Raw genomic sequence first — 21,520 nt, forward strand, 5'->3', positions numbered from 1 at the left:
ATTCAGCAACCAGTTCCAGTGCTAAAATTTGTGTAAGGGTATATGGACTACCTACTGGTGCCTATTTTTTTTTGATTTAAATTTATCATCAGTTGGCAAAGGATTATAGTTTCGTTTCAGTAAATACACTGAAAATATCGAGTTCATAATTTTATTGTCAATAATAATGCTGACGAACCAAAAATAACCTTTTTCTTATATCACTTTCTTCATGAAGCTTGAACATAAGCTAAAATAACCGTATTATTTTTTTCGAGTTATAAGGATAAACTATTATGAATCAAACAGTCCGTGGTAACGAACTGTAGTAAGGAGCGACCCGGCTCAATAGTAATCAAAACTCTAAAAAATGGAATTTTGATACCAATAGCTATATCAAAAGAATCGTATTTTAATGCTGATCCCAAATATATAAGTTTAATCAAGTTTAGTCTTACTTATCAAAAGTTACGAGCCAGAATCTTAACGAAAATCACACCATCAGATTCAGCGTATCAGAGAACGTTACAGCAGAAGTTTCAAGCTTCTATCTACAAAAAATGGTTTGATGAAACGAAAGCTTGGCTGCACAACTTCAGATACTCCTCTCTGACATAGGCTACATAACTCCACTTTACTTCGCACACCATAGGCCCTGGCTCGTGGACAAGCAAAAACCATCCTTTTTGGCCCCAGGCAAGACTTCTGCGGATCTTTCCCAAATGTAATGCCATATTCATCAATCCGGCCTGAGGTCCACGCTTTCCGTAAAAACCGCACAGGTTAGACACTTATACCAGTTTCCAGGAATAAGCCAACATCGGCGGCATAGGAAAAAAAAACAGTTACTACGAACTGAGTGATAAAGGTCCAATTTTATTTTCATTGTAAGGATAACAAAAAAAAACCTTTTATTTGGGAATCAAAACTGTTCTCTTAATGATACGACTAACCCCACCCTAATATACGAAAACTTTCAGACAATCGAGAAAATGAGCAAGTTGTATAGAAGTCCGGACGATATTGATTTGTACATGGGAGGCATGAGTGAAAAACACAAGCTCGGCAGCCTCTTGGGACCAACATTTGTCAAAATAATCGCTGATCAATTTGCTCGTTTGAAATATGGCGATCGTTTTTACTATGAACATGGTGGCCTAGTCAATTCTTTTTCACCAGGTAATTTAAACATGATAAAAATATTATGTCTTTTTGTTTATGTGCTAACAATTTATGGGTAGGTTTTTGTGTATTTTGTTAATTGTAATGCATTTTGGTTTTTGAGGATATGAAACGCAGAGAATAAATTCAGAGAATAGTTTTTCTCTGACTGAGAAGACAGATCATAATTGCCAAAATTTCACAATCACTTTTGTAACACAATCACATTTTCGATTGTTTTTTCTTTCATAAACATTAACTTCTTGCTCATGGTGAATTATAGCAAACGAGTTTCCTTTTGCCTGATTTTCTCTTTGTGGCATATTCTTTACTGTTAGATTATGTTTGCACATAAACAATCTTGAAATGAGTCAATCTTGCTTTTATGAAAATATTCCGACAAAATTGCCGAAAATGGAAACAGTGTGCGATTGAAAATTTTGAGAAAAACCTCGGATCTTGAGTTTACACATTTCTTTTTGTTGAATTTTGTTTTCTTTTTGTTGAATTACTTTTATTTTTGATGAGTTAAAATCCAACTCATCAATCTGAATGTTAGAGTCAAGTACCTAGTATTGTACATTTGTATGGAAGTCTGCAAAACAAAATATAACCTAAAAATTTTCGACTCTATCATTGGTTCTAACTTAAAAGCAGCATAGCCACTAACTATTTGATCAAAAATTTAGTTATCAAACATTTCAATTCTTTAGATGAAAACAAAGCTTTTTTATGAGCTAAAATTTTATTATTTCTACCTTTGTAGTAATCAAAGTGTACATATCGGTTATATAATAGATAATATAAAATTTCGACACAAGAAACTGGTCAAGTAACTTCTTTATACTGTCGATCATTTGGATGGCAAAGATAAGATGGGATAATAACCGGTTAGTTTGCTTTGACTAATGATGGAAAATATTTTATTTCATTTGCTTTATCAATACTTTGGGCTATATATTTGCACATTAGGGGGGGGGGCGTAAAGCATAGCATATATTAAATACAGCAATGGTTAGTTTATGAGTTTAATTATGCTATGCTTTACCCTCCCCCCTAATGTGCAAATATAAAGCCCAAATTTGTTTTTAAACTATTATATATTCATCATATTTTGTTTCATTTCATTAGCATTAATCGAACTTCATTTCCCGATTGTCTATTATATAACCGATAAGTACCAATCAAAGCTAAAAAAAAACTACCAGAAGTTCAAAATGCGATGACGCATGAGAGAGTAAGATCTTTAATTGTCATGTTTTTGGTGAGGTTGCAGATTTTGATCTCTTTTGTATGTTATTCTCAACTCATTAGCTATGCTCTCTAATTAAAATCAATACTGCCTCTGGTGGTGGTAGAAAAAAAAGGTAAAGGATACGGCATTAGACTTTAGAGTCCGTACCGGCGGTGCTGATCTCCGTTTCTTGGCCCTTCAGCCAGGAAGTGCAATGGGTGGTTGGGGGCAAGCCATCCTGTGCTTTCGCACACCCTTCCTGTTTACCTTCCCCAGATTTCTCCAGGTACCCATTTAGAGCTGGGTCGACTCTGGCTAAGCTTACAGAGTCATTTTCATTTTCGAATTTCAATCTTTAAAATGTCAAATTGTTTTCTCTATTAAGAAGCAGATATTGGATCTTGGATATCAGATGTATGTTGTTTTTATTGAATTAGTGTTATGTTTCAAAGTTCTCAGCTACTTCCAAGAGTCGTTAAATTAACACTATGTTGCCGAGTCCGCCGCTCTCTGGCTTGAATTAGTTTTTGCTTATGTAGTGTTTGTGTTAATTAGAATTAAAACATCCATTTGTATTGCCGCGGTTCTATGGCTTTTAGAGTAATAAAGTATTTATTATTATTATAGATGTTGAGTTAAAAACAGTGACGTTAGCAAATATTCAATGGATTAAAATAATTATTTTACTTTTTTGTACGCACTCCTACTCAATACGTAGTGTGATAGATTTTCAAATAAAGGCCCTATCTGACAGTTAATTTTGAGTTTCCGGGAGAGACTACTGAAGTCTAAAATTAATTCGATTGTTAGATTTTTATTCTTGGGACTATGAAAGCTACCCAACTTTATTAGTTCTTACTAACTTTCCTACTTTGAGAGTCATTCAGAGTAACTGGATATCTTACATAGGATACTTTTAACATTCCATATATATTAAAAGGCATATTTAAAGATAACAAAAGGAAAAAAGAAAATCTGGAAGTAATAAGCTATTTCAACGAAAATGTTTAGAAGAAAGTTGCATCTTTAAGGCTAAGTTTTAGGGCCTGTTCTGTTCGCAGTTTTTGTTAATGGTCTTATTCTAACAGCTAAAAAAAGAAAAAAACACAGTTTGATGTCGTCTATGTGACCTCAAATCATTTCAAAAATTAAGATCTTCATCGGCTGGTGACAACATTCTAGTTGCCTTCACTGACGACACTACTCTCGGCACCGATTTCAAAACAGAGCCTGAGGTCCATATCAAGTTGACTGTTTTGTTTCAGAGAATAATTATTTGGTTTAATGCTAATCGCACGGCATTTTATGTTGCTATGCCAACTTTAATTTTTTTTTCTCCCGAATTTCCATGCTTGCCCTCATATGACAGAAACTAATCCTTATAGGGGTTCTGTCAGCAGACCTAGTGACTGTCAAGTTCGGTTCCTAAATATTCTTTTTGATGAGTGTCTCCTTATGGCATCAGACTAGTCAAATTAAAAAGAAGATATTGACAACTCTTGGAATTACAGAAAGCTCAAAAAATTTTCCCGGGTCGGCTCTTAAAAATTTGCACAGTATTAATTCAGTCTTACGACACTACCCTTTGCAACGATTTCAGAAGAAAACCTGAGTTCCATATCAAGTTGACTGTTTTGTTTTAGAGAATAATTAATTTGTTTAATGCTAATTACAAGGCATTATATGTTGCTATGCCGAGCTGCCTGTTTTTTCTTACAAATTTCTGTGCTTGCCCCTATATGTCAGAAATTAATCCTTATGGGGGTTCTGTCAGCAGACCTAGTGACCGTCGAGTTCAGTTCCGAGATATTCTTTTCTATGTATGTCTCCTTATGGCATCAGATTTGTCAAATTAAATAAAAGATATTGAGAGCTCTTGGAATTACAGAAAGTTCAAACAAATTTTCCTGGGTCGGCTCTTAAAAATTTATACAGTATTTAATTCAGTCTTACGACACTACCCTTGTACAAAATTTCAGAAGAAAACCTGACGTCCATATCAAGTTGACTGTTTTGTTTCAGAGAATAATTATTTGGTTTAATGTTAATTGCCTGGCATTAAATGTTGCTATGTCGAACTTCTTGTTTCTCTCACAATTTCTCATGCTTGTCCCTAATTGTCAGATATTCATCTTTAAAGGGGTTCTCTCAGCAGACCAAGCGACTGATGAGTTCGGTTTCCAGATATTGTTCTTGATGAGAGTGTCTTTCTTAGGCATCGTATTATTCAAATTAAAACGAAGATATTGAAAATTCTTGGAATTACAGAAAGCTCAAAAAAGCTTTCTTGGGTCGGCTCTTAAAATTTTGTACACTATTTAATTCAGTCTTACGTCTGTCATTGCCTGACTACATGGATGTCAACATTTTCTTCCGTTCTGATACAGGTTTCTAGGGTATATAAAAAGCAAGGAACCTTATCCATGAAAAAATTAGTTCTATTTATAAGTGGTTTACTGGACTTAATATCATTTTTATTGTCTCATATGTGTATTTGGTTTTCAATAAAAAAAATAATTTTTGTATTTAGGATAAAATTTGAATTGCTTTCATTCCATCAGTCAAATAAAATTCAACCTTCTGGCTGATTCTTAGTCTGCCGGAAATATTTGGCTTGAGCTCCGTAAAAAGTTCCATTCGCTTGGTGCATTTAAAAGATTATTTTGGGTCTCTGTATATTTTTTTGTATCTTCGTTTGCTACTCAGCGCCTCAGTGAGGTTAATGTCTCTGGTCCAAGTTGGAATTGTGTTTTGATTTGTTTACTGCTCAAGGCATCTTGTCCTTGCAGGGTTTTCAGTGGATAGACGATGGCAGGTGCCTAATTGTTATTCCTCTTTTTAGTGTGTATTTTTTTCTCAGTTTTTTATCTCTTTTCTCATCTTTTTGGCCTTTTTTTCTCCATTCATTACAGAGCATAAAGCATTACCAGACCTGTTTGATATTGAATGATTCGTTTTTGCCATCTACCAGCTTTGTATATTTATTGTACATTTTGTTGGAATATCAAACCTTATCCTATTAAAAAAAAATCATTAATTGTGTTAGGTTAAACTTTTTTAATTTATACATTAATTTTTCATCTTAACTTGGTACTTTTGTTTTAAAAAATATCTTGCACTGCTTAATCTTTGTTTATCACCCTTGCTTTTAACTCAAAATTAACAATTTTCCTATCCAGTCAGCCATTGGTTGATTTACCCCTTGTTATTAACCTTCCAAGACAAAGGAGTAGCTGAAAATAATGAACCCAACCATAATGCAGTAAAAACTGCAAATATGCTAAAAGTTGAACCTGATTCTTAATAGAATAAAAAGTTGACTTTGAAAGTTCGAAACTTTGAAATTTGTTCCCGAAAATTGAATATTATTTTCATATATACGTTACAATATACTTGTTAAAGTTCCACTGGAAGCAAAATATTACCTTTTGCCACCAAGAGACCTCTTGCTAAGCATCTTCTACTGCAACGTTCTAACTCGCGCAATAAATCTCCAACCTGCAACCTGCTGATTCTTTGCTTATCGGGTCAGAATAATTTATACAAAGACTAGAAAAATGTACAGATGATTGAAATTGTAATAAGAATTACACAGACTATCGCAATAAAAAAGAAAGGCCAACCTAGTAAAAAAAAGTCGATGCGACTGAGGTTCAATAACTGACATCTACTATTTTATGGTTTTAGGTCAATTGGACGCAATAAGGAAAGTAAGCCTTTCTTCAGTTTTGTGTATGACCGGGAACAAACTGAAGAGTATGCAACCTTTAAGTTTCAGACTACCTTCACATATGTAAGTAGCATTCATTAACCATTTTTTTGTATTCATTGTGTTTAATGAGTAAATTATGTTGCATTTGTTTTTTACATTTACTTAGTTTATTAATTTGTTTTTACTTTAATAATCATTAATATAGTAAATATATTACAGCTGTTAATCAGACATTGGTTACTCCTTCCTATGTGTTTACTCTGTTGATTCTTTTCTAAAATTGAATATTCTAAATAGCTTTGTTAATAGCTCATAATAATAATCATAATAATTTGTGTTACAGGGCTGATGCTAGCACCTGACCTCATTTGTACCCTAATGTCACCTGTGTCAGAACTGATGCCACTAGAGTAGGTATAAAGGCCCAAGGTCTCTCGCGAACCCTTTGTCAAGTGCCATACATTCTAAAAGCTCTGCTGTCATTGGTAAGGGGAAGGTTGGGGGAAGGGCCCCCAGTACACATTGTGTACGACGGTACACCTAAATAATCTCTTCCCTCTCTGAGTTTGGGAAAATAATCAACAGCGGTCTTAGAAAATATACTTTGACTTGACTTAAAGCTCCTGCTGGTGGTCCAACGTAGAGAGAAATATGACTCTTCACCTCAACCAAACAGTACTGCGCAAGCGTGACTTCTGCTTGCAGGTCAGTATTTATCATGAAGAGAGACTGAATAAGGCTGTCCCTCCATCTGACCCCAGGTGCTTCGGCTGACATGCAAATTAAGTGGTCAAATCTCTGTAGGGCTCTTACGGCGAGCTGACGACAGTTGGAGGTATGATCTGTTAGTGTCGACAGTCGGGTGTTTGAGACGAAGTTTTACCATTTGATCTCTTTCATTCGTCTTAGGAAGTTTTTTTGGGCCAAATTTATGAAAATCACGAACAGAAGCAACAGCCGACCAATTTTCAGCACTGTAGAGAAGGACTTGCGTTACGGTCGTGTTGTAGATCCATGTTTTTGCTTTTCGGTTGATGCTGGGCTTTGACCACACGGAATGGCATAATCGAGCCATAATAGACGCGACTTTAGTGATACGTGACTGGACTTCAATTTCAATTTAGCCTTTATCTGAGACGGCAGATCATAGGTAAGTAGAAGATTCGATACTTTCAACAATGTAACCTAATATGTTGAATAGTGGTGAGTTGGCCGAATTACATGCCGAGTCAATAATTGTTATTTTTGTTTTTCGTCAGTGTTTCGACAGTGTATTAAGGGCTGCCTCGAGTTCAGCGGCAGATGTGCACATTCTGGCAATACGTCTGCGGAGTCGCAATCGGCTAGGACTCTATCGCCATATATCAGCATGTCTAAATGTCTGCCAGAAGGTGTCCCGGTAAACAAGGGTATTTAGCCATTCAAATCTATTCTGAATTTCAACAGAGTACTTTTGACAGAATGCCTCAATTTTGAGTTTCTGGGTGTTCAGCTTTGGCTTGAAAGTGTAGTCTCACTTTCAGGGTATTTTTCGACAGTGTATTGAGGGCTGCCTCGAGTTCAGCAACAGAAGTGCGTAATAGGGCAATATCATCTGAGGAGTCACAATCGGCTAGGAATCTATCGCCATATTTCAGCATGTCTAAATGTCTTCAGCCATTCAAATCTATTTTGAATTTCAACTGAGTAATTTTGGCAGAATGCCTCAATTTTTAGTTTCTGGGTGTTCAACTTTGGCTTGCACCGTTTTGTAGGCTGGGCTTGAAGACACAGGCGGAAATTTGCCGAAACTAATCAGTGGTCTGTATTACCTATCTCAGCACAATGATATGTTCTAGATTTCGTGACTGATAAGCGCCATCTTTGGTTGACTATGGTATAGTCAATCATCTTCCGCCTTCGCCCGTCATTACTATACCATTTTGGCTTGTAGATCTTTTCTGTGAAACAGGGTGTTGGCAGCGACCAATTCGTGCATAGTGCACAGCTGGAGTAGTCGGGTCCCGTTTCCGTTAAAAAAAATCAGGTGTAATAGGTCCAACTACAGGTTTTAAAGCTCCGCTGGGACTAAAGCTGGGGCAAAAAGTCAGGGTAACAGGTCCAACTATAGGCTTAAAAGCTCCGCTGGGATAGAGTTGCATTGAAGTCACAAACCCCGGCCAAAATATCCTGAGGGCAAATGCAAGATAGACCATATGTCAAAGATGAGTAGAACTTGTCTTTTTCTTTTACTGGGGATACATTTATTGGAGCGTTGCACACAATAATCGACATTTGCCCATGCTTGTGGCTGAAGTGGGCAGTGAGTTGTCTAGCCGATATTGGGTTGTAGAATATGAGGCATTTCTTTGCCTTTTTGTTTAGGAGCAGGCATACACCGCTGTTTCTACTAGATTTGGCCTGCCCAAACCATAATGTGACCGGAACTGGTGATTTTCTTCATCGCCCGATCCCACCAGGCGTGTTTCTGTCATTCCAAGCATGTTAACCCCGTATTTCAACATCTCCAACACTGGAAAGTCTTCGAATCCTGGGTTATTCATCGTTAAAATATCCCAGCTAGCTATTTTCAGCCCACTTTGGTTAGCAAGGTTCAAAGGATGTCCGGGGGCGTGCCAAGGTCGAAATAAATTAAAACTGATAAAATCTGAGGCTTGACTAACATTTCTTGGCGTTGCAATTATTTTCAGGAGGAGGGTCGCAAGCCCAACCATCCCTAGGCCTGGGTTCTGATTAAGAAGCCCTGGGGTTGGCTCCAACCGTTCCCATGATGCTGGAGCAGCCCTGTTTGAAGCGATTAGTTAGGGGTTTAAGCCCCATATCCAGTGGTACGTGGTCAGCAAACAAAGTTTGCATCCTTCAAGACGAGCTCCCTTTACCACCAAATATAATTCACTTTTATTGACTAGTGTGTCAAATCCAACCCAAAACTATATGAACTAACTTTTGAGATGAGTTATAAAGATTAACTCTAAGATAACTACAAAGATGAACTAACTGAGACAAACTAACAAAAAAATATCAGTACACAGCCTTTGTAATGATTCACACAGAATACTGGAGCCGTACCAATGTATTTTCCTTACAAAATTCATACGTATTTCCTTACAAAATTCAGATGCTATTGAAACTATGCCAATCTCTGCGAGAACATTTTAAGTGCAAATATAATTACCTTCTGGATGTATATGCATATATACGGGGAAAGAGATATTTATCTGATAATCAGGGGCAGGGGGTCCCAGAACCTTTAACACTTGTCAACCTTCAAAAATAGAAAACGCTATACAACAACTTCTAAATTTCAGTTAGGCTTCCGATCTTCCGACTCTGGCTAATATACGTAGTGCTGTTTCCAACAGTTTGGCTAAGGATTCATTGCCGTCCAACATGTCTGTAGTATAGGACAATAAGAGTAATGGAATATAGCTATGGGGCTCAGGTTTGTGATTTTGAAGAAAGGAATATACGAGACAAGTGGAAAATAATCATTCTAATATAATTCAACAATTCCCTGACCTAGCCTGGAGGAATCCATATCCTTCAAACAGTGCTGGGAGTCACTTCAGTACAAAAGTACTTAATAAGTCAGTACAAAAGTACTTAACTAAATAATTTCTGTTCTTGTACTCTACTTAAGCAAAAGATTCTGAAAGTATATAATATTTGCACTTAAGTAAAAACTAGAAGTATGTGAGGGTAATTAAGTGCTCAAGTACTTTCAGACCATTTCAGATGTATCAGCCACAAATACGATTTGCTCGAAGCCTCAGATAAAACATTGAATGACGTTGCATCTATTGGACGTTGTTAACCAGAACTCAAAATCTGCAGATGCTGTCAAAGAGATATACGATGGAAAGTTTGTGAGACATATGATGACTCGGTGGAATTCAAAATATGACCGTTGGATCGATTGTCACAAAGAAGAGAAGCTTCATGATGTTTGTGATGCTTGACTGAAACCTAAGTTTGATTCTCCGTGATGTAGATTATCTATAAGAATACATTCAAATCATATATAAGAATACATAAAAGAGTACATAAGAATAGCATAAAAGAATACATAAGGGTCAATAGCGGTTGCTCTTGATATGCTTCATGGGAAAAATGTGCCACGTTGGTATAATTATCCTATAATTCAGTTTTCGGAAAATAAGATAAAAACTGAAAGATTTATTGAGGTTTTGGCAGCATCTGATATATACTCTTCTTGGGTCCTGACTTTAGAGGAAAGATTTTTTACTATCCTGGACGATGTGTTCTTTTTGCCAAAGATTATGTTGTTCCCACTTCAATTTGTCCTTATTTCAAACTTAATGGTAATCTCTAGGAAGATTAGGGATGTAGATGTTGAATTCCTGGTATAAGAAGCTAAAAAGGTTGTGTATCCGAGAAGTGCTGACAAGGCTGCCAAAACTGACAGAGCTAACTACTTCTTTGGATGATAGGTGAAAATAACCAATTAAACGTCTTCAAGATTAATGAAAGTCTTCAGAAAATTTAACTGCATAATTCCTTTATTTGAACCCAAAGATCACTGTTGTCGGCTGGAGGGGGAATTTTTGCCTCAAAGTTAATCGTACTTGGAGATGCTACATTTGAAAATCTAATACTCTTGAAGGGAGGAAGCGTGGATTTCAGTTAAATTGCTACATATCATAAAGTAATGATAAAATAGTTGATCTCTTTGGATCAACAGAAAAAAAAACTAATTTAAGATTAAGCAAATAACAATCAAATAAGAATACTCTCAGGGGAGCAGTTAAAATACTTTTTAACTAATAGCTTTCACTTAATTCACTTACCACCATAAGTTACCAATATTCTCACCAAAACATACCGCAGTCAATACTATAGCTGCCCCAAAAACTCACTAAATGTAAAAAATTATTAGAATGATTCTTTTCTTCTGAATTAGATTCATTGGAATTGTCTTGCCTAGCGTGGGGAAGCTTGAGTGGATCGTAGCAGTCATCTTGCAGCTTCGTCCATTACGGCGTCTTTGATATTTTGGTTTCTAGCCAAAGTTTGATTCCTTTTTGAATCGCGTTTCTACCACTTTCTCACTCGCTGTTTCCGAAGTTCTTAGCTGTAACCAAGAGATAATGGCTCTTTCTGTCTTTTACTGAGATCACTAGGCAAGTCCACAGACACACTCCAACCAGTTTTTTTCAACTTACCACACTCTTTCGTTATTTCCGATCGGTCGAAATTTTCTAGACATGCAAAAATCGTATCTCGGATTCTTTCGTTGTGCACTGTATCTAAGGGTTGGACCACTAGGACTAGACGACTCAGAGTTTGATTTTTTCTTTGAAATTCTGTATATAAAACTGGTACGTATTTAGTTGGCATTAGTTATTCCCCGTTTTGACCCGAAAAAGCTATGTATTTTCTGAAGGAGGTCTGCGCCCTCTGAAAATTCTAGGCTGTGAATAACAAGATAATTCTTTCTCGAGTACAGTTCAGTGTGAAGAGCTGTCGTTTTCACTTTAACAAGCTCGGATCTAAGCAGCCTATTATCCAACTGAAGAAGCTTGTTTTCTTGCTAGAGCTTTGTAATCGTTTGTTAGAGTTCATCCATATGGTCGTCAAAATGTTGTTTTGTGAGTGACATAATTATCATCTATAATGCCACTATTACCTCCAGTTCCTCCATAGCCATCTGTGACGCATAGGGCGTCGGCAGAGTCTCTCCATTCATCCCGCATTGATGCTGCATCGATAACGTCTTCCCATCCAGGTTCACTATGCAACTATGATTTTAAGCTATTCTTAAAAAATCATAGAATGAGACTTACTCGCAGGGACAAGTGTAGTCCATCAAGTCTGTCCAAAAGCAAGGGAAGCGTAGGAACCGGCTCACCTATTTCCTGCAATTTATGGGTAACTAAATACCGGCAGTTACATATGGCCCTTGCGGTGAGCTCCTCCCCTCTTTTGCTCTTTGCCTAAGACGCTTGCAGAGTACTGCTAATGCGCCTAAACTACTCTCTCAAAACTGACTTACCTTAAGAAATTTGAATATGGAAGGTGTTGTATAAATACAAATTTATAATGAAAAGATGTTACAGTACCCTTAATTATATGAACAAGAATACTCAATAATATAATATCATAATCTGTTATTTCAATTTATGTGAAAATTCAATAATCACTGAAGGTCACTGGATTAATTGATAAACATAGGAAAAGATTATACGTCACTAATCCCAAGTCAATTCGAATTCGAATTGTGCCAAGTCGATACGAAATGATAAATTAATTCACTTATAAAATTCAATGATTTAAAAACGTTCATAAGATGTCCGATTTTAGATGTGTTCACTTTGAACTCTGAAGTAATCGATCACTGATGGTTGCCCTCGACGGATTCATTTCCGGCGAACATTCAATAAAAGCAGGGAATCTCCAAGGTACTTGGACACTGTCGTGGGGCCTTCGCTTTTTTCATTCACATAAACGACATTTAGCCATCAAGTAGTGAATATAATTAGGGATTCCGATATTTAAAGGCAATCACGCTGCGATAGAGGTGGTGAGAGAAAGGTAAGCAGAAGGGGGGTGAGTGAGTTGGTAGCAAGAGCCATGGTACCCGCCGGGTGTGCCCCGTAAATTGCGGGGACAAGGTAACAAACCCTCAACACTTCCCTTACTTTTCTCGTAAGGAAACCACCAGTAAAATGGGTGATAACCTAGTGCAGAATGCAGTACTGAATTTTATCTCAAGAGCTATGATAGCAGGTGTGAAAACAAATGTTTTTACTAGGCGAGGACTCGAGTTTTTCAGCCGTGAAGCGATTTTAGAAGCAAAAGAGATTATCTATCGCAAGTCGGAATTAGGGGAACGTGTAATAAAACACATAAAGGACGAGGATAACTTGATGGAAATTGCGAAAACGTTTGCTCGCTGTGCCAAAGAAAAGAGACTGCTTCCTGAGTTCGTTATTTTTGAGCCCCAAGAAGTTCCGGTCTGCAATGAAGAGATCGCTGCTTGTGTAGTGTCCACTGTCAACGAGATGAATCGCAAGTTCAATGACCTTCCTGACCGTTTGAACCAGAAACCATTACCGTGGCCTGAAGGCAACCCTGTTGCTGCTCAAGCTAATGAATCTACTCCTTCTCCTCCGTCTTACTCAGTAGTCTTGAAAATGCCTCCTCCTACCGTTGTTACCGCAGAAGAAAGGAAAAACTTCCTGTCGAATATTTGTGATGATGCTTTGAATGATGACGATTTTGAACTCCGCCGAGGGAAGTACGAATGGCACCTCGTAACTAAGAACAAATCTAAAGCAGCAGTATTAGCAATATCTATTAACAAAAAATCGCCTGAAACACTGGCAAGCGTTAAAACTCCCACTTTCATCGGTATGATCAAGTTTGTCCCAGCTCATATTAATGGTGACGCGCTTAAGAGAATTATACCGAATTGTGAAAAAGCTGATCAATGTGGCAAAACCAGATCCTTCAAATTATACTCCTCATCCCGCCAGTACCTGAACCACGCCATGAAAAACCCTCCTAAAATTGACTTGGAGCGGTACCCCATCGAGGAATTTATCTTTCTCCCAAAGCGCTGTTTTAACTGCCAGAATTTTGGTCATATTTCTGCTACCTGCTCTGGCCAAAAAATTTGCTCTCGATACGGAGAAGGAGGTCATGGCTGTAGCCCCAACCAGTTCTGTGGAATCCCTATAGCATGCGCCCTCTGCAAATCAAAACGCCACACTTGCCATTCCTTCAAGTGCCCCACAATAATAAAAATCAGTCAGTGAGCTGAAGCGGCCCAATGTCTAATAGCCCAGCCTGTGTCAAAACTACGTCATGGAACATGAACGGAGGAGTCTCCAACAAACTTGCCATAGTTCAAAAATATACTGTGACATTATGTTTATGCAAGAACATATGCTCTCTCTTCACAATATTTCTCTCCTAAAGTTCTCGTACGAACTTACTTTTAATTTGAAGCCCGCAAAAATTCAGTCTCTCGGACGCCCCTCCGGTGGCTTGGCAATTATTTGCCACCCGTATATTGATAGTAAGGTGTTATTTACGCATGATCACTTCTTGGCTATATCTTCAGGCAGTATTGAATTCTTCAACGTATATCTTCCTACAAACTACCATGATGACAAACTGGAGCGAAAGTTTATGAACGCAGTTCGCGAACTCGCGAAGTGCCTGAAGTCTGTGACCCAGAGAGATTTGCATTGCGTAGTCATGGGGGACTGCAACTGCAACCTGCTTGACAGCACGTGTGCCCGTAGTCAGCTTCTAAACGGCATCTTTGATGACAAACTTATCATCCTCCCAAAAGATGATGATTACTCCTTCGTTCATAATTCTGGGTCCATTTTAAACATTGACCATACGGCCTGCTCTAAGAATATTAACGGAAGTGTAACTGTTCTAAAAGACGCTGTCTTCGCTGATCACTTACCCCTACTGGCATCTCTAAGCATAAAACCAGCTCTGCGTCAACCCAAGAACGACAAGTGGAAAGTAGTAAGTGAATGGGATAAAATTAATATATCATCAGGTGCTGAACTCACTTCTTGTAAAGATACGAATCCCCTTCCATTTACTCCAAGTGAATTCGAATTTTGATTCCGCGGATGCGAGAGTACTCATCAATATATTTTGTGCCGAGATTACTCACTCGCTTCTCGTTGCTGAAAAAAAAAGCAATTCCTACTAGAAAGGTTAAAATGAAAACAGAAATTCACAAATTCTTGCAAAATCCGGCCCTAGTTAAGTGTTGCAACGATCCTAAGTTTTGGTTTAGAATCTGGCAAGATTGTGATAGGCCCAAATCTGGTCCTGTTAACTCTGTCCGTTTATGGACTAAACGAAAATTTGACAAGCAACTGAAAGCTCATCGTACCAAATTAAAAGAAGAGTACTCCTTCAGAATCGTAAGTGACCCAAAACTAATCCGGAAAGCCCGGCTGAGCGAACCGGTCGCCGAAAAACCCCATGATTTAATTAGCGAAAAAGATTGGGAATCGTACTTTTCCAACGAATTCAGTGCCCCCGACCCAAATACGTCTAATCCCTTCGCGAACCGGCTAGAATCGGTATTATCCAGCCAGTGTGTCCCTGATTTTATCGTTACTTACGGAAGCGTACATGAAGCTATTTTAAAGCTTAAGAAGAAACATTCCCGTGGTGTAGACGAATTGTGCGTGCTAAATCTGCTACACGGTACTACTATGCTTATTGAATATCTGACGCTGCTACTCCAGATTATTTTCACCACTGGTATAGTGCCTGACTATTTGTGTGTCGGTTTACTCTCGCTTATCCTTAAAAAAGGGAAACCAACAGACCAATGCTCTTCGTACAGGCCAATCACTGTTGTTCCAGTGCTCTGTAAAGTTCTAGAGATCTTAGTCTAAAAAAAAATTCAATATTCGTGCCGAATGCCTGACCACCAGTTCGGTTTCCGACCGGGTCTGGGTTGTGCTCACGCTCTCTTCAGTCTTGCCGCTATTCTAGCAGATTCTCACGAATCTGGTGACCCTATAGTGATTGGTGCTTTTGATGTGAGTAGAGCGTTTGATTCGTCGATTCTTGCTCAGGCCCTTTTAGCCGCTTACCAGCAAGGTGTAAACCTCCGTGTCACTAGCGTACTGTACGATATGTATTGCCGTTTAAAAGCACGTATAAAAATAGGTAACCGCATCATGTCAGTGGTTGTTCCAGTAAACAAAAGTGTCCCCCAGGGTTCATTACTATCTCCAAGTTTGTACAATAACAGTGTTTTAAATGCCCAGGCATGTGTAAATGTTTCATGCATCTCCAAGAATATAAATATGTTCCTACTTACATATGCGGACAATCTATTAAATCTAAGTCGGTCTATTAGGTGTCTGCAATCGGCCTGAAAAATCGGCCTGGCTTTCAATACTTCTAAATCTGCAGTTTTTTTTTCAACGATAGTCCTTCTCAGCCTGAACACCTCCTTCTGGGTAGTGAGTCAATTACCGTTTCATCTCAAGTCTTGTATCTGGGTTTACCCATAGGCCGTAATCTTAATGAAACTCGTCTGCTGCTCGTCAAACACGTCGAGAAAAAACTTCGCACCGCGTATGGGTCTATCGTCTTATGCCGAAAGTATCTCGAAAATATGTATAACGCTGTCGCACTGCCGCATATTCTATATATCGCGCCATTTTGGAATTTATTAACTGACACCCAAAAACGCACGCTCCGGTCCCTTTATTTTAGGTTCGCGAAGTTTCTACTGCGATGCCCCTTGTTGACGAGAAATTCTTATATGATTGATAAACACAGGATTGCAGACCCCAGTATCGCGGTAAACCGGTTGACTTCTAATTTCCAGGCAAAATGGAACCACCCCTGGCTTAAACATTTCTACAGTTCTTGATTATGTATTTTTCCATGTTGTGTTTTAAATTTCTCTCCGTTTTTCTTCTCTTTTTTTTCTTTTCTTTTATTTTTTTTTCATTGTACTCCGTTTTGTTCCATGTGAAAAATACGGGTAATAAATATTTTACTTACTTACTTACTTACTTACATGGAAGACCACCTCACAAGCCCTCTGCATCATTTTGAAGACAGTACCATGATACAAATAGCTGCCTCCGTACAATAACACCCAGCACAAGCCTCCATTTCCCTACAGATGGATCTTTTTTAAATTGAAAAGTGGTCTGATGCATAGATGATCAACTTTAATGCATCTAATACAAAGGAACTTCTTATTTCCTGATCAAAGATGTTACGTGAACATCCCAGCTTCATTTTCAAAAATGAAACTTGGGTAATCGACCACTCTGGGTGAGACCTTCCTGCGTAGGAAAGCTGGGAATTGCTCTTCGGCGCAAAAACCTTCTTCCATCCAGCTCGACTATCCCACTCTGCAAGTGCTGCATCAGACCCATAGCTGAATACAATATGCCGGTACTCCGAAAACACTGTTGGCACCAATCAAGAAGATCCAGGTCAGGGCAAGCTTTCCCTCCAAACAGGACGGCAGCCTCTAAATGAAAGGAATGATGTAGCATCGGTGGCTGTTTTCTACAAGGTATTTGCCTCACTCAGACAAGCTGTTTAATATTGTGCCCCCTTTCTCCAGCCGTTAAGGTAGAAAGGAAGGCCCACAGCTTGGTCCAATTATCTAAAAGAGGACACGCCAAGAACCGAGTACTTTAGGAACAGCTTCATCTGGTATTGCACTTCTACCTGAAACAATTTTCCTGGGAATATTATTCCTCCTAATTTCTCTGTTGACTCCTTGAAAAAAAAAATGACTTTACAAATAATTAAAACCTCAAGGTTTCGAACAAGCTAAAGAAATCTTTTATCTAATCTAAAGTCTTCAACTATCTCCTTTTACAAATCATTTAATCCTTCTAACTCACCCTGCATATGTCCCACCGTCTGATTCATATCTCCAGAGATGGGACAAAGTAAGAACTATTCTACTCTTGCCTCCTCTCTAAAAATTTTCTTATTGCCTTAAGTGGTAGACTATTTACCCCCAATTCAATAACGTGCCTTAGCTCCTCCTTTGTTAATTTCACCTTAACAAATACCCCTTCACCCCATGTCTCCTTTGCAACCAAGTAAAGTCGCAGAGTATCAGAGAGATTTATGTAATACTCCCAAACCTGTATCTGTTGATCAAGTTAAACATTTCTGATCACCTTTGCCACCTCATTATCGAGTTCCTATTTATTATTTTATTGTTCCTCAACTCATTACCTGGTATGGCCATGAGCCTGCAGACTGATTTATAAAAAAAAATTATATATGCTGATTAAAGTAGCCACACTCATGACATCTTACGTTTCCACGTAACGTTTCAAAAACCTAATCACATTCACTAGCCTTCAACTTCTCAACAATAACACTCTTAAATCTCCTCTAACTACTAAACTGTTAATGGTTCTTTTCACAGTTAACCATATCATATAATAATTTAGTTGCACCCTCTCTAATTTGTCACTTTTCTTAAACCCCACTAATTCTCGATGCATAATGCATGATAGATACTACCTTACTTCTAAAAGTCACCTTTTGTATCCAAACATTTCTTGTACCAATTTCATGGCTCCTTAAATTCAAATTGGAAGACCTCCTACTCGCCTTCGTACAATTATTTATATACATTACCTTGTATATACAAGTTGTATATACAATACAACATAAATTACCTATTGAATTAAACGTTATTCCTACATTTTTTATTCCTCCAGAATTTGCACCTCTATATCATCTATGATAAACTTGTCAGCCTAAATTAATTTACATTACATCCTATGCACTTAAACATATCGCGCAAGACAAACATTTTGGCAAAGGGGGCAGAAAGATATCGAGTGAAAAATTTGAGATACCCAATAAGTTTAAAATTACGGAAAAACTATTTAAACAGTTTCGCAGTCTCAGAAGTGGGAATACCACACGATGGCACATTCATTTCAGTTCATATCAGTTCATATTTCAGTTCAGTTTCGGTTCAACGCTTAATATACACATTTATTTGAAGTTTCGTTGGATTAAAATGATTTATTTGAGGCTTGGTAAACATCTTGTAATATACTTTTCTAATGGCGCATCAACTATTACGGAGAAGTGTTGGAGGTACATTGAGTAAATGGGGGATGGGGGATTGCCCCTTCAGCCTAAAATAGAGGTTTTAATAAAGACTTCTTAATTTCGAATTTTAGAACTTTCACTGAGCCTTAAGATGAAAGTAGAAGTGTAAGTATAAGATCAAGAGACATGCTGTGTATAAGTTGAATTCTGACAGAAAAACACTACAGTTTTCATTACTTCCCAGCAAATCAGTAGTATGTAAAAGACATGTCCGAGCCCATTGACTATGTAAAAGCATCACTTCCGAGCGAAATGTTCTATGTCTGGTTCTTAGCCCACCTGACACCTACACTAAGGCCACCTGAGCCTCCAGACCCATAGATATAACAACAATGTTTAACTTTAACAAGCTATTTGGGAATCTAAACTGGTTTAGTAATGTGAGATTATCAAACAGTTTGTGGTAACGAACTGTAGTAAGGAGCGACCCGGCTCAATAGTAACCGAAAGTCTAAAAAATGGAATTTTAATACCAATAGTTATATAAAAAAATCACATTTTACTGCTGATTTTAAATATATAAATTTAATCAAGATTAGTCTTACCTATCAAAAGTTACGAGCCTGAGAAAATTTGCCTCATTTTAGAAAATAGGGAAAAATACTCCCTAAAGTCATATCATCTTAACGAAGATCACACCATCAGATTCAGCGAATCAGAGAACCTTAGTGTAGAAGTTTCAAGCTCCTATCTACAAAAATGTGGAATTCCGCATTTTTTGCCACAATACAAATCACGGATGCGTGTTTTTTTTGTTTGTTTTTTCCCAGGGGTGATCGTATCGACCCAGTGGTCCTAGAATGTCGTGACAGGGCTCATTCTAATGAAAATTAGAAGTTATAGTGCCCTTTTTAAGTGACCAAAAAAATTGGAGGGCTCCTAGGCCCCCTCCCACACTCATTTTTCCCCAAAGTCACCAGATCAAAATTCTGAGATAACCATTTTATTCACCATAGTCAAAAAACCTAATAACTATGTCTTTGGGGACGACTTACTCCCCGCAGTCCCCGTGGGAGGGATTGCAAGTAACAAACTTTGACCTGTGTTTATATATATTGATGGTTACTGGGAAGTGTACGGACGTTTCAAGGGAGATTTTTTTGCTTTCGGAGGGAGAGTTGAGGTGGGAGGGGGGTGTCGTTGGAGGATCTTTCCATGGAAAAACTTTTCAATTCGGAAGAGACTGTCAATAAAGGGGGTGCAGGATTTTTTAGCATTATTTAAAAAAACAATGAAAAAATAAATATGAAAAGTTTTTTTCTACTGAAAGTGAGGAGCAGCATTAAAACTTAAAACAAGCAGAAATTATTACACATATGAGGGGTTTACCTCTCCGTAATACCTCGCTCTTTACGCTAAAGTATTTTTAGTAATTCCAACTATTTATTCTGCGGCCTTCGTGATTCAAGGGTCATGCTTAAGGAATTGGGACAGAATTTAAGCTTTAGAGTAAAGAGCGAGGTATCGACGAGGGGTTAACCCCCTCATATACGCAATAAAAACATACGAATGTAGAAGTTCGTTATGTAAGTTAATTCGTAAATTGCGTATATTTTTACTAATGCAAATGTTCGTAAAAAATTAAAAGTTCTAATTACCTTTTTAAGTAATCAAAAAATTGGAGGGCAACTAGGCTTCTTCCCTCGCTCCTTTTTTCTCAAAATCTTCTGATTAAAACTATGAGAAGCCATTTAGCCAAAAAAAAATAATGTGCAAATTTCGTTTTAATTATTTATGTGCGGAGAGCCAAGATCAAAACATGCATTAATTAAAAATCGTCCAGAAATTAAATAAAAAAACAATTTTTTGAAATCTAAGTAAGGAGCGACATTAAAACATAAAACGAACAGAAATTACTCCGTGTATGAAGGGGCTTTTCCTCCTCAACGTCCCACTCTTCACGCTAAAGTTTTTTTTTACTGTTTTAAGAAGTGGAGTTAAGAGAAAGAGTCAAACTTTAGTGTAAAGAGCGGGGCGTTGAGGAGGAAAAGCCCCTTTCATATACGGAGTAATCTCTGTTCGTTTTAAGTTTTAATGTCGCTCCTTACTTTCATTTAAAAAAAAAAAAAATTTTAATTAATCCTTTTAAACTTGGATTTCAAGTTTGAACTTGTTCAGAAAATAAAGTTTTATTTCACCACATAAAAAGGATGTGAAGAAACCGCGCCTTCTCCATCACCTTTTGTGTACTAGTGTGGATTTTCATATTTCTTTTACTTTCACTTATTTATAATGTAGAGCAGTGGAAAGAGGATATTACCAGGTTTTGTTTATGTAATCGGGAAAATTGCGACTGGTAGAAAAGATAAACTTTGGTCATTGGAAAAGTCTTGCGGGCTTCAAGGTTACCCCTGGAACACTAAATTTATGGCATATTGGAGTTTGTTTTATTTATAATTGCTTCCCCTCTCGGTTACCCGAAATTGCATCCTATATTCTGTCCCTCAAAAAGTCCCCTCAAACCATTTTTTCATGTAATATGAACTTTTTATTTATTTATTTATTTTTATTTCATATAAACTTCATACAGCATTTCACAAATTGCTATTACCCATTCAAAAAAGAGAAAAGTACACGACCTTCTTAAATGGGAAGAAAAATAATTGATTAAGAGAGAAATAGATTTAACTATTTTAAAAAGAAATTAATTTCACTTCTAATCTAATTTAATTGTAAAAACCAGACCGGATTATTATTAAATTCCCACTTCCAAGATTTTTATTGTTTTTCCAATTTAGATTCATTTACTTTACCCCTTTTTAAGTACTATGATCGTCCAGGCAAATTTTATGTTTGTCAAAAGG

The 21,520-nt window shown here is 37.4% G+C and overlaps 1 protein-coding gene across 1 annotated transcript in view; it reads left to right on the forward strand.

Moving 5' to 3' along the window:
* LOC136031501 (peroxidase-like) overlaps nt 1-21,520 on the forward strand; it is a gene marked incomplete in the record, with an annotated part of 143,388 nt that overhangs the window by 117,677 nt on the left and 4,191 nt on the right. The window contains 2 exon segments of the mRNA XM_065711160.1: nt 960-1,158; nt 6,062-6,167. Of these exon segments, the coding sequence (XP_065567232.1) occupies nt 960-1,158; nt 6,062-6,167 (305 nt within the window).

Source organism: Artemia franciscana, chromosome 9, assembly GCF_032884065.1.
Source record: "Artemia franciscana chromosome 9, ASM3288406v1, whole genome shotgun sequence".
Taxonomy (NCBI): domain Eukaryota; kingdom Metazoa; phylum Arthropoda; class Branchiopoda; order Anostraca; family Artemiidae; genus Artemia; species Artemia franciscana.